General features: G+C 44.8%; 1 protein-coding gene across 1 annotated transcript in view; it reads left to right on the top strand.

The window, feature by feature from the left end:
- LOC145412385 (sulfotransferase 1A1-like) overlaps positions 1-14,660 on the top strand; it is a 238,192-nt gene that overhangs the window by 186,189 nt on the left and 37,343 nt on the right. The window contains exon 6 of the mRNA XM_080282274.1: positions 9,484-9,650. Coding sequence (XP_080138400.1) covers positions 9,484-9,650 — 167 coding nt within the window. The remainder of the gene's footprint in view (positions 1-9,483; positions 9,651-14,660) is intronic.

Here is a 14,660-nt window from a genome sequence, read left to right as displayed (position 1 = left end):
TTTTTGTCTTTCATTGATTTAATGTTTTGCTTTCCAAGTGCCATTTTGCTTTGGATCTCATTCATTTTTTTCTTTTTTAATGTTTTTTTTCTTTTATCTGAACTATGTTTCTCTTTCGTTTTTCTTCTCTGTCAGGTTTTGATAAGCTTATTTAATTATGTTCTTTCTGTTTCATCTTTCTTTGTTTTACTTTCGTCTCTCCTCTTGTCATGAGTTTCGGGGGTCATTTCGTAGTATTTGTTGGTTGTGGTCGTATTAGCATTCCCTGCTACCTCCGCTGATTCCCTTAGGCTTAACGCTTTTGATAGTCAGTCATTTAACTCATCAGTGTCAGACTCAGTATAACGTAGAGCTTGAAATCGTTTTTATTTCTACCTGAAAGGCAGCTTTGTTTTCGCTTACTTTTATTAAGCATACATTTTTATTTTTAAGGAGTTTTCCTTTCACATCTCCCTGCTGCAGGGGGTCACCTTGGTGTGATGGCGGGGCTTGAAGCGTGGTTGCCGGTGCTACCTACCTTGGAGGTATGCCTACCTTTGTAGGGTTCGGCATTTGTCGGCCTCGTGGACCAAGCACCCCCTACATCATTCGTGGAGGAGGTCTGCTGGTGATGTTAGTCCCTGCCATTTGCTACCTACGGCGGGACTGTTACCTCCCCACGTGTTTGCCGTGCGTGGCGTCCCGTAATGCTGGGAGACGGGAGTCCTGGAGGTTGAGCAATACTGCACGATGCACCCAGCAGCTAGCAATACACCTCTTTGGTCCCTTATTCTGGCTAGACGGGTGGCCTGGTTGGGCCCGACCAGGTTAATCGGCTGGTCATGCGTTGGCTAGGGTCAAGTGGGCACTGGGGGGCCTTGTGGCTCCTATCGTCCTGGAGTCACCCTTGCTCAGGTCCCCCAGTGGTTACCCGTGTATACTCTCCCACTACCTCTAGAGTCGCCAGTGGTGTTATCCCTGGCACATGACTTCCCCTTGTTGGGCTCCATGGTGGGTGGAGGGGTGGGGGAATGAAGTCGTTTTGATAGTACATGGAGGGAGTAAATAAGAATTCTGCCATAATCGCCACTCTGGAGCCATTTCAGACCCCTAGAGACTATCCTCCTTTGCCCCAACATTCAGCTGGGACTGGGAGGCGGTCATGTCGGGCTGGTGGGGCTCTGGGTTTAGGCATGATAGAGACTGTGCCGGCATCTTATGCCAAATATCTAGTGCTGAAAACCCCTCTGGGTAGGTCAGTGCTAGATATCGATATCTTTGATTTATACCGTGCCGTTGTGTCTGCATGTGGGAGAGAACCTAAGATCTCCTCACAGGGAGATGGAAGCCTCCTCATTGAGGTTTCCTCCCCAGAAGAAAGCTCACGATTACAGGCTCTAACTTCTGTCTCTGGTGTGGAAGTTACATGTGTTCTTCATGCTGCTTTTAACAAATGCAAAGGTGTGATTTTTTCCCGTGACCTCCTTCGATACTCAGAGGCACGGTTGTTGGAGGAATTAAGATCTTCTGGTGTGGTAAATGTAGAGAGAATGCAGAAGAAAATTGATGGTGTCCTGACCCCGACTCCCACCTTGTTCCTGACTTTTGACAGGCTAACACTGCCTACATCAGTTAAACTAGCTTGGCTATCCCTACCTGTCAAGCCATTCGTGCCTACCCCTAAGTGGCATTTCCACTGTCAGGAGTATGGTCACGTTAGCTGATTTTGCCGTTGGGCACAGGCTGGCCTTCCTGGTGTCTGTGTCTCCTGCAGTGGACCAAGCCATACCAGTGACTGTACAGGACCCCTTAAATGTTATCATTGTGGAGGTCCTCATGCTGTCTCTTCTAAAAACTGTCCGAGATACTGCCTTGAAAAGGAGATCTTATCAATTCGTACACGTGAGAGGATTTCGTTTCCTGAAGCAAAAAGAAGAGCCCAGACACTCTTCTTTCAACCGGGAGTTACTTATGCTTCTGTCCTTTCTAGAACACCAGTGCATCGCCCTGTATCTCAGAGGCAGCCTCGACCCACTCCAGTACACACTCCTTCAACTCATGATATACAGAATGCTGTCTCCATGGCTAGTACTATTGGTGAGAATTATGCTTGCCCGACCATTACTCTGACTGTTTCTGCCCCCACTTCGGTGGCTGATGCCTTGCACACTTCTGTGATGGTGGCAGACTACCACATTGACCGGACCTCTTCTCCTGTCGAAGCCCGTATGCCCGAGGCTCCATCTGCTCCTGGTAAACGTCACCGTTGTTCATCAGAGTCCTCTGAACATGACGACCGGCCATTCTAAGGTGTTGTTGACCCTTCTGTTGACATCTCTCTTGTTCCCTCTGTCCAGCAGGCTGAGGGATCTAGCCAAGAGACACCTGAAGCTGATGGTTCAGCTCAGGTCCAGTCCCCTCCTGGGGATGTTGGACCGCTTGTTGGTGCTTCTGATCTGAAGCATAGGACGGCCTCCTCAAATGACTCTAGACCTGCGGGCTCTTCTTCCACTTCTGGGGCTTCTGGTGGGTGCACTGGCCGTCCTACATCTCCAAAGACAGCCCCCAAGCCTCCTACCAAACAAACTAGTATGCCCACTCCAAGAAGGAGTGTTGTAAAATTTACTTCCCCATCCTCACGTTTGTATTTAGATGGTAGACAGAGGGTGCGGGTTTCTGGTGCTGGGCAGGCTCCTGTGAAGGGCCTTCATAAGCATCAATCCAAACCTGCTCGCTCGTCAGGTGTACAGTCCCGCACTTAATCATCATTCCTCCATTATGGGTTCTATCATCCAGTGGAATTGTCGGGGTTTACGTGCCAACTATGAGGAACTGTGGTGGGTGATACTGTTCCTTCTGGTCCTTCTGGCTACCATGCCATTTATTCTGATCCTGTGCCGGGCCAAGGTCATCATGGAGGTGCTGCTCTCTTCCTTCGCAAGGATATTCCATACAGTCATCTGCATATCTCCACTCCCCTGCAGGCTATTACTGTCCGGATGTTTTTACATTGGCAATATATAGTTTAGTCTTTATCTTCCTCCCAGTGCTACTGTTGAAAGGGGAGATCTGGAACGCCATATTCATGACCTTCCTTCTCCCTTTCTGTTACTAGGAGATATGAATGGTCACCATCCACTATGGGGAAGCAGTGAGGCCAACCCTCAGGGTGTAATGCTGGCCTCTTTAGTGGAAAGGGAGGAGTTAGGCATTTTCAGTACCAATAAAATGACTTATTTCCATAGTCAGACTTGAACTTTTACTGCCATTGATTTGTCTTTATGCTCAGCTGATGCTGTTTTAGATTTTACCTGGGATGTGTTGCCAGATCTGTATGGCAGTGACCATTTTCCGTTACTTTTAACTGCTAGTGCTGGTAGACCTCAACTATGTTTTCCTCGCTGGCTTCTGGATAAGGCTGACTGGCCACGTTTCAGGAAATTAAGTTCCATTTCCCTTTCTGTCAACGAGTTTGGCTGTCTTACTGAGGTTGTGTCATATTTCAATACCGAGTTGCACTCAGCAGCCCTGTTATCTACTCCAAAAACGAAGGGTCAGTTTCCTAAGCGTCCGGTCCTTTGGTGGAAGTCTTGAGTGCAGTTCCGCAGTGAGAGCCAAACGAGTCGCCTTCTCTCGCCTTCGTTGTCATCGTGGGGATCCTCAGTATTTGGTGGCGTATCAGAGGGCACGAGCTCATATGAGGCGGGTTTTAAAGGAGGCCAGGCGTTCATCCTGGAAGGGTTATGTTTCCTCCATCAATTCGAGGACTTCCATCACCCGGGTGTGGAACTGAGTAAGAAAAATTTCGGGAAAATTTACTGTTTCCTCCCCTCCTGTTTTATCTGCAGCAGGTGGACCTGTGGCTGATCCATTTGCTGTTGCAGAGTTGCTTGCTGATCATTTTGCCAGTGTGTCAAAGAAGGATGCAGACACTCCTTCGGCTTGCCACCGTCGGTGCCTAGAGTCTCGTGATCTCAGTTTTGCCTCTCCTGGAGGAGAGCCTTACAATATTCCATTTTCAGTTTCTGAACTCCAGGCGGCTCTGTCGCAGTGCCATGATTCCTCTCCTGGTTATGATGATATTCCTTATGCCTTTTTACGCCACCTGTCTGATGAGTCCCTGTTGTTTTTGCTTTCACTCTTTATTAAAATCTGGTGTTCTGGGGAGTTTCCGGCTTGTTGGGGTGTTGCTGTAGTTATCCCCATCCCCAAACCAGGTAAGGACCACCTACAGGCGACAAATTATCGGCCTATTTCTTTGACATCTTGTACATGTAAACTTTACATATTGTAAAGTTTTGGAAAAGATGGTCAATGTTAGGCTTGTGTGGTTTTTAGAGAGAGGTGACTTCTTATCCCCTGCCCAGTATGGTTTTCGAAAAATGCGATCTACCTCTGATGCACTACTGTCCTTGGAATCTTCTGTCACTTAGGCTTTCTCCACTAACCAACACCAGGTCACGGTCTTCTTTGATCTGGAGAAGGCATATGACACTGCCTGGCGTCATGGTATTTTACTCTCTCTTCATGAGTTTGGTCTTCGTGGGCGCTTACCTATTTTTATTCATCAGTTTTTATGTAACCGAATTTTAAGGGTGGGAGTAGGAGGAATGCTTTCTAATGCCCGAACACTAGAAGGTGGAGTACCACAGGGGAGTATCCTTAGTGTTGCTCTGTTCACTGTAGCCATTAACAGCGTCATCAGTGTACTTCCTGATGGTGTACGAGGATCACTATATGTTGATGACCTCTCGATTTCCTTCACTGCGTCTAGAATGTCTCTGATGGAGAGGAAGTTGCAGCTGGCTCTCAACAGAATTTCTGACTGGGCAGAAATCGCGGTTTCCATTTTTCTTCAGCAAAAACAGTGGCTATACATTTTTGTTGTCTTCGAGGGGTTCACCCAGACCCTGACTTGTATCTCTATGGTAGGAGAATATCTTGTGTGGAAGAAACGCGGTTTCTGGGTCTTCTATTTGATAGAAGATTAACCTGGGTTCCTCATATTCGTTCTGTTAAGGTGACTTGTCTTAAAGCTTTGAGTCTTTTGAGGGTTTTAGCTCATACCTCTTGGGGTGCTGACCGTCAGACCCTCCTCCTCTTGCATAGGTCTCTTATTCTTCCTAAACTTGAATATGGGTGTGAGGTCTACTCCTCTGCAACAGATGCCCGCCTTCGGTTGTTAAATTCTGTGCATCATGCTGGTGTACGTCTTGCAACCGGGGCATTCAGATCATCCCCGATTCCAAGTTTGTTGGTGGATGCTGGTGTACTCCCCTTGGACTTATGACGCTAGTTGCTAATGATGAGGTGTTGGTATCGTCTTCACCGCACTCCAGACTCAATTTCTTGTGCCATTGTCTCCAAGGATTCCCGATCTTATGTTTTTGACACCCATCCTAATTTCCCAAAGCCATTTGGTTACAGGGTCCAGTCTGTTATGTTACCCTCTCTGTCCTGAGACTGGCAATTTGTCCACATCGGAACCCAAAGGTGGGTTCCTGGCTACTCCCTCGCGTGACATTTTGTATGTCCGTTGATGAAAAAAAGGGCTCGCTTCCCTCTCAGGTGTCCCTCTCTCTCTTTTTAGAACATGCCTCCATTCACGAGGGTTCTGTCCCCGTCCATACTGACGGGTCTAAGACTGATACTGGAGTAGGATTTGGTGTTGTCTTCCCTTCCTTTAGTAGGGGTGGTAGCCTTCCTGGCATTACTTCAGTGTATACGGCAGAACTGACTGCAATTTTATATGCTGTTAAAATAATTTGGACGCGTGAAGAGAATGGGAATGAAAGACTGACTAAGAGGGTGTATGTAGGTGAGGTGGAGGGAGGGAGAGGGAGAGGTAGACCGAGGATGAGGTGGAGGGATGGAGTTGAGAGGTATATGAGGGAGGGGGGGGTGAGTTGGGGGGAGGGTAGTCAAATGGTGGGTGACAGAGTGACTTGGAGGCGTTTTGTCTGCAGCCACCCTTTGCGGTATTAGGGCGTCGGGCTATAGATAGATAGAAAATCATTTTTACTCTCCCCCAATCCGTTTTTGTGATTTTTAGTGACTCGCGTAGAGCTTTGTCTGCACTAAAGTCTTTTAATGCATCCCATCCATTGGTTTTATCAATTTTAGAGTGGCTTTTTCTTCTTGGCCGTCATGGCCGCCGTGTAGACTTCTGTTGGGTTCCTGCACATGTTGGTGTGGTGGGCAATGAGAGGGCAGATGCATCAGCTAAAGCTGCGTCATCTCAACAGCCCCCAAATGACTACCCACTTCCTGTTTCTGATGTAAAACCGTACTTGCGGTACGCAATTCGTACGCGTTGGCAGAGACACTGGGAAGGTGTTTCTCAGAATAAACTAAAAGAAATCTTTCAGCAAGTGGTTGTGCCAAGGGTTCTTCCCTCTATGTCCCGGCAACTGGAGGTGGCTCTTGCTAGGCTTCGCATTGGGCATTCTCGGCTTACGCATGGGTTCCTCATGTGTGATGAAACTCAACCGTACTGTGATGACTGCCTTGTTCCCCTTACTGTCCGTCATTTGCTGGTCGAGTGTCCAAGTCTGGGGGACCTGCATCAGCGATTCCTCCATAGGCATAAGGGGGCAGATGGTCCCTACAGTTTGTCCTCTATGCTTGGTGAGGCCTCTAGCGATTTTACTCATGTTTTTAGTTTTCTTCAGGAGGCGGGCCTCCTTCCACTTTTATAAGTAATTGCTCTTTTATAAGCTATTCTTTTATTATTTTTTAGTGTTTTATTCCTACTAACATATTATTTTTTTTTTAAATAGGCAGTTTTTATTTTACCGTGTCTTTTACTTTGTCATCCGGCGGCAAATGACCTTGGCAGTTGCGCCGCCAGATTTTAATTATTTTCAATCAATCAATCAATCAACCTTTCACATCTGAAACTGAATCAGGCTGTGTAACCCATCGTTCAATGGGCATTATCTATATTTACTTTAACTGTGACATTTGTGATCGCGTTGTTCTTATCTGCTATAATGAAGTTCATTTAGTTCTTTGTTTCTCCATCTGGGCTTCTCCAGGTTTATTTTCTCCCTGTCTTCTGTGGAAGAATGTGTTCATTATTCTCATTTTATACATTTCAGCAACATTTACCACAATTTTACCTCTGTCATTCCTCTCTCCTACTCTGAATTTTCCCATACATGCAGTAAGGAAGAGATGGGCAGAGTATTTTGAAAGATTATTAAATGTAGAGGAGGAAAGGGTGGCTGAGATTGTGGCGGATGGAAGGGTGCAAGGAATTTGGGGGAGTTGAATGATTCTTTGATCACGAAGGAGGAAGTGCAGGAGGCAGTAATGAAGATGAAAAAAGGGAAAGCTGCAGGTATGGATGGGAGTGCTGTGGAATGCCTGAAGAGTGGTTGAGCGACTATTGTTGACTAGTTGATAAGATTGTTGAATGTGTGCTTTGTGAAAGATAAGGTGCCAAGTGACTGAGCAAGTGCTTGTGTGGTACCGTTGTATAAAGGCATGGGTGATAAGTATGAATGTACTAGCTTTAGGGTTATAAGTCTGTTGAGTGTTGTAGGTAAGGTGTATGGTAGAGTGTTAATTAATGGAGTTAGAGAGGGTACAGAGGGAGTGAGATGAGCAGTGTGGCTTTAGGAGAGGGATGGGATGCATAGATCAGGTGTTTGCTGTGAGACAAATGTGTGAAAAGTATTTAGCGAAAGGCAAGGATGTGTTTTGGGCATTCATGGATTTAGAGAAAGCATATGATAGAATTGATGGGGAGGCTTTGTGGACTGTTTTAAGTTTGTATGGACTTGATCGTAGGTTATTAAAAGGGTTGAAAAATTTTTATGTAAATAGTAGAGCGTGTGTAAGAGGGAAATACTGTGCGTGATTAGTTTCCCGTGAGAGTGAGATTGCGGCAGGGATGTGTGATGTCATCTTGGTTGTTTAATATTTATATGGATGGTGTTGTAAGGGAAGTGAATGAAAGAGTTTTAGGTGGAGGTCTGTGTTTGGTGAATGTTGATGGTAGAGAGTGGAATCTGAAGCATTTGCTGTTTGCAGATGATACTGCACTGGTGGTTGATTCAGAGGAGAGAATGAGACAGTTGATAGAGGAGTTTGGAAGGGTGTGTGAAAGGAGGATATTGAAAGTAAATGAGAATAAGTGCTGAAGTGTACGAGGTCGGTAGATGGTAGGAGGATGAATATAGTTTTGAATGGTGAGTTGCTTGAGGAGGTAGAGTATTTTAAGTATTTAAGGTCACATGTTGCTGTGGATGGAAGAATAGATGCAGAACTGAAGATTAGAATGAATGAAGTAGGAAAGGTGCTGGGAGGAATGGAAAAAGTGTTTAGATGTCGTTCGCTTAGAATGGATGTAAAGAGAAGGCTATATGAGGGTGCTGTAGTACCGACTGCATTATATGGGTCTAAAACATGGAATATGGGTGTAACAGAGAGGAAAAATTTGAATGTAATGGAGATGAGGTGTCTGAGGAGTATGTGTGGAGTGACACGTATGGATCGAGTGAGAAATGAAGAAGTGCGAAAGAGAACTGGAGTTGTCCGGGAGATGGCTGATTGAGGTGAGCAGAGAGTGTTGCGATGGTTTGGGCATATGGAGAGAATGGATAATGAGAGACTGGTGAAAAAGATAACTACAGTAGATCTGATGTGAGATGTGTAAGGCTGAGAGAGAGACCACGAATAGGATGGATGGACAGTGTGAAGAGAGAGTTGGATGTGAGAGGGATGTCTGCTGAGCAAGGAAGAGTGGCTGTGTGTGACAGAAATTAATGGAGAGAAATTGTGAATGAGTAAATGATGATGCAACCCTGAGGGAATATTCCCCTGCATTTGGTCTGATCAGCTAATCAGGTCAAGTGCGGTTAAGGGGATGGGTCTATTATGATGTTGAATGGGTAAATCAGCTCCGCTGTCGGGACCTGCTGTGGATGTCACTGACTGCTCTGCGCAGTTGCCCTTCGTGTGGTGTGTTGCGGTGAGGATCTGTTCCTTCTCCCCTTTGGGGCTAAGACGCGAATGAATGTGTTTGAGTGGATGAGTAAATAAGGATTGTGTCGTCCTGTCTCGGCTACCTCCCTTTGCTTGGGGGAAGCAGCCTAGGTATATACTGTAGATAGATAGATGATTCTTCATTTTTCGATTTGCCAACTTCTGCTGTGAAGTCTCCCATGAGTATAGTATATTTGATCTATTCTTCTTCCATAACCAGGGAGATGTCATCACAGAATGCTTCTATTTCATCATCTGTGCTTTGAGAAGTGCATATATTATAGACAGATAAATAAATAAATAAACAGATAGATAGATAGATAGATAGATAGATGGATAAATAGATGGATAGATAGATAGAAATGTCAACGAAAATATAGAATGAGAGCTATTTTTAGGGTACTGCCTGAGTCAAGTTAATAAAAAAAGAAAACACACACAAACACACATACACACACACACACACACTATGGATTTTGTAACTGCATATGTTTACACGGGTGTTTTCATCAGTGGTGTACGATCCGTACTGGGTTCACGTGAAGGCGGCGTGGGAGCTGCGGGAGCACCCCAACCTACACCTGATCTTCTATGAGGACCTCAAGGCGGACATCATGCGTGAGCTGCGGCGCCTTGACACCTTCCTCGGCACCCACCTCAGCGACACCCAGCTGGCCAAGGTATGATTCCCCCTTTCCTGTTGCACTGTGTTGTCCATCTGCTGTGTTTTTTGTGTCGTGCTATGTTGTGTCCCAACCTGTTGTGTTGTGCTATGCTTTGTTTCTTTGCTGTGTCGTGTTCCCACCTGTGGTGTTGTGTTGTTTTGGGTTGTGTTCATACCTGCTGTGTTGTTTACCTCGGCCAGGAGGTATATGTTTTACCCGGCGTTGGTTTGTGTGTTGGTTTGTCTGTCTTTCTGTTAGCAAGATTACCCAAAAAGTTATGAATGGATTTTGATGTAATTTTGTGGAAGAGTGGGTCATTAGTGAATGAATGAATTATTAAATTTTTGGTTGGATCAGGATCCGGATCCAGAGTATCCCACACAATATCTTCAAAAGTTCTCATTGAATTTCAATGAAATTTTGTGGAAAGGTGCATCATGGACCAAGAAAGAATTGATTAAATTTTGGGGCTGATCCGGATCCGGATCCTACATCCACGGATTCGGATCTGGGATGACTCAAAAAGTTATGAACGGATTTTGATTAAATTTGTGGAAGGGTGTACCATGGGCCAAGGAAGAAATTATGAAATTTTCAGGCGTATCCGAAACCGGAGTATTCCGCACAATGTCTCCAAAAGTTCTCAATGAATTTCAATGAAATTTTATGGAAAGACGGGCCATCAACGAAGAAAGAAATTATTAACTTTGGGACAGATCCGGATGTAGATCTTATACCTACGGTTCTGGATCCGGATCCTTTTAATGGCAGTGGCATTGGCGGAGGTATGAGCTCTCTCAGCACTTTATACTTTTGTACTGTATCCACACGTGCTGTGCTGTGTTGTGTTGAACAGTGTCCATACCTGCCATGCTGGGTTGTGTTCTATCCATAACTGCGGCATTATGTTGTACTGTACCTATACCTGACAGAGAGTAGATTGTCTACTCCCTGTATTTGACAGGGAGTAGACTGTAGCACCAGTCAAGTAGGGCAGTACTTCCAAAAGTGGATGGAATTCTGGTGGCAACCGAGAACTGGAGCTCCTGTCTCACCAGCCCTCAGGACTAGTTTCTGATCATCCCCCTTTGCTGAACTGTTTCAGTGTTTCAGTAACAGAAAGTAGGCCAGTATGCTCACCAGTACAAGTTCCTCTAACAGTCAACACCAAACTACGTCCACATTACACACAGCACTTCGTATTCAGGACTAAAAAAAATGGCATCTTATCACAAAGTCTGAGAGTCCGCTGGTGGGGGTGGACCATCAAAGCCTCCATCATCCGTCCATCTCCAGATGATGACCAAGCAAGATTCATGAAGCCACTGTCTGCCTCACTTCTACTTCATTTCTGCAATATCCGTCGCCTTTCCTCTAGCCTTCTCTCTGTTGGACACCACCTCTCCTTCTCTAAATCTCATCCTCTCTTCCTCACTGAGACTCAATTGTCTGAGGTCCCTTATAGCAAACCCTTCTCTGTATCTTCCTACTTTCTCTATACTCATATCAGAATCAAAGGTGGCTGTTGTATACTATATACATATCTATCTATATCTACCTATCTCTCTCTCTCTCTCTCTCTCTCTCTCTCTCTCTCTCTCTCTCTCTCTCTCTCTCTATATATATATATATATATATATATATATATATATATATACAGTATATATGGAACAACACATCTTTGCTCTCATGTTCCTGATCCTGAATCATCTTAATTCTTTACTCCCTGGCTTCGGCTTTCCTGTCATTCTCTGACTAACTGTATATGTTTTGTTTTCATCCATCCATCATCTAATCCTACGTTGCCCCATGAGGAGCGTAGGAGCCCGGGGCTAGGAAAGTTGGTCCTGGCATTTAATATGAGAGTGACCAGCCTCACTCATCCCTGAGTGGCATTACGTGAGCAATAAACCCCAACCACCCCTTGGATATAAACCTTCACCGGCTCAATCCGATTGGAGCACCTTTATTACCCACTAAACTACCAGGAGCCAAAATTTGGTTATATGGTTACCACCCAGCGTAGTAAATGGTTTCCTGGTGTACAGGAAATCATTTGGCTTGTCACTCAGTGTAGAGTCACCCACAGGCAGAAGGAAGAGGAAAGAATGAAGGAAAGAAAGACACAAGAGGGAGCGTAAAGTCACTCGCAGGCAGAAGAGGAAAGAATGGAGTAATGAAAGACAGAAGAGGATGGATGGAAAGAAGGATGGAGGGGAGGAGAGGGCAGAAACCCGAAAGCAGCACTACATCAAGAGAGTGGATGGTGAGCGTCCCCACCTACCACAGTGTTTTGTTTTCCTATCTCCAAATTCTACTGACTATGAAAAATTCTTTGGCTGTCTTACTTCTCTCACACATCCTATCAATTTCTCCTTTGTTTGAAACCTCCAGTCTAAGTGATTTCAGTGTTCATCATCACCTTTGTCTTTCCTTTCCTTTCACTGATCCATATAGTGAACAAGCCTACATCTTTTCTATCTTTAACCCGTGGATTGCGCAATTACCTAATTTTATCCCACTCCGTGATGTGCAAAAAATGAAAAAAAAGAAAAAGTTTTTGTTTATTTTAAACTTGAAGATAAACATCCAGGGCATCATCTGGTAAAAAAAAATAACAATCTCTATCGCTCTGTCTTTGCGTAGGGCCATGTGTAAGTTTACGTAGGGGAGTAGTGAAAAAACGAAAAAAAACAAAAAAAAATTGTTTTTGTTTATCATAACCTTGAAGATAAACATCCAGGGCATCATCTGGTGAAAAGAAAAAAATCCCTCTCTCACTGTCTTTGCGTACCGCCATGCGTAAGTTTGCTTAGGGGTGGAGTAGTTAGCCGTGATGCACGGCCAGCACAGCCTGAGCTGTGGCTCACAACGCGATGCTACCCAGCCTGAGCTGTGGCTCACAATTTATGGCTTAATGACTCATAGCAGCTTGTACAACACCCTACCCGTATCCCTGACTGCCTTGGAGAGAGTTCCAACATGCTTACCTCTTCCTTACAAGTAATCTTTCTGCTTATGCTGTTAACTTTTTGTCTCTGTTGGGCTCCCCTGATCACAATCTTATCGCACCAGTAAGGCCTGTGGACTCTCCCAAGAAGAGGCGTATGTGGCACTTCGGAGTTGCTGATTGGGATGCCCCAGGGATCAAGTCTTTGATTTTCCTTGGGGATTATTGTCTCAGGCATGGAAGCATACATTCCTTTCTCATATCCTGTAACTAATGCAAACAAAAACTTGGTTTAATCACACTTGTTTTGATCCTGTTCACAAGAAGAAAGCCTATAAAAGGTACTGGAGCCGACCCCCCTCCCCCCCATGAATATCATCTCTAATGCTTCTGCCCAGAATCGTGCTAGGTATGTTCTTCTCATTGCTAAAAATAATTTCATTTGTATTACATGCTCTGAACTCTCCAACTTAAATTCTTCCCTCTCCTTCTGCCACCTTGCCCAAAACTTTTCTAACAACGTTACCTGGTCATCCATCCCCCATCTTTTCCACTCTGATGGCTCTGTGGCTATATTTTCTACTCATAAAGCAGAACTCTTTGCTCTGACTTTCTCCTCCAGCTCCACCTTAGACGATTCTGGTTCATTTCCTCCATCACTTCCCCTCTCTGACTTCATCATGGCTGACTTTAAAATTTCTTCAAATGATGTACTTTCTGCCATCGCTGGCCTCAGTACTAACAAGGCATATGGGCCTGATGGGGTCCCTCCTGTTGTCCTCAAAATATGTGCTTCAGTGCTTATACCCTGCCTAGGTAAACTCTTTTGCCTTTGTCTGTCACTTTGTTCCTTTCCTTCTTGCTGGAAGTTTGCTTTTATTCAGCCTGTCTCAAAGAAGGGCAACCATTCCCAGACCTCTAAGTATCGCCTAATTGCTTTAACATCCTGTATTTCTAAAGTCTGTTCTTAGCAAAAAAATTTGAAGGCACCTTTCCTATCACAACCTTCTTTCTGATCATCAGTATGGGTTCCACCAGGGATGCTCCATTGGCGATCTTCTTATCTACCTCTCAGACTCCAGGCCATCCTCCTTTCGGGACTTTGGCAAAAGCTTTGCCATTGCAGTTGACATCTCAAAGGCTTTCTATAGAGTCTGTTATAAATCTTTTCCAAATTGCCCTCTTATAGTTTCTATCATTCAATTTGCGCCTTCATCTGTAGCTTCCTTTCTGGTCGCTCAGCAGCTGCGGTTGTAGACGGTCACTGTTCTTCTTCTTCTTCTTCTAGAACTATCAACAGTGGTGTTCCTCAGAGATCTGTTCTGTCACCAGCTCTCTTCTTTCTATTCGTCAGTGACCATCTAAGCTGTACATCTAACATTTCCATTCATATGCTCATGACTCCACGTTTCAGCTTTTCATTTGCTTCGCTCTGCGCCCATCTCAGCAGTTATTTCAACAAACAAGGAATTAGGCTGTGGCCCACCAAATGTCAGACTTGGCTCATATCTATGATTTGGTAAATGTAATATTGTTTTTACTGCATCAAAAATTCAGTTTTAACATCTTTCAACCCTCCAGAATCTTTCCCAGGAATGTCCTTAAATTTTTAACAATACCCAGCTCAAAGCTCCATCATCTTCAAACATAGTTGGGATTTCTTTCTCTATGGATTTATTTTGGAAAGATCATATCACCTGTCTTGTAATATCTACTTGGAAGAGAGTAGGTGTGCTAAGCTGACTCTGTGCCTTCTTTACCACAGCACAGTTGTTGACACTATACACGGGTTTTATTCGCCCCTGTATAGAGTACAACTCTCATGTGTGGGGAGGCTCCCCACATGCATCTCAACAAGGTGGACTTAAAGCCTTTCGTTTCATTAACTCTCCTCCTCTTACTGGCTCCCTTCAACCTCTGTCTGTTTGCCACACTTTCGCATCTTTATTTCTTTACTATCGTTATTTCAATGGTAACTGCTTGTCTGAACTGTCTGTCTGCATTCCTCCACCACTACAGCGTTCGTGTAGCACCCATCTACGAACAAACTCTCATCCCTTTTCTGTCCAACTCTC

This window comes from Coenobita brevimanus, chromosome 93 (assembly GCF_032717465.1).
Source record: "Coenobita brevimanus isolate Jiangsu-jjx chromosome 93, ASM3271746v2, whole genome shotgun sequence".
In the NCBI taxonomy this organism is placed as follows: Eukaryota; Metazoa; Arthropoda; class Malacostraca; order Decapoda; family Coenobitidae; genus Coenobita; species Coenobita brevimanus.
Note: the sequence above shows the minus strand (reverse complement) of the source record. Positions and strands in the feature narration are given on the sequence as shown.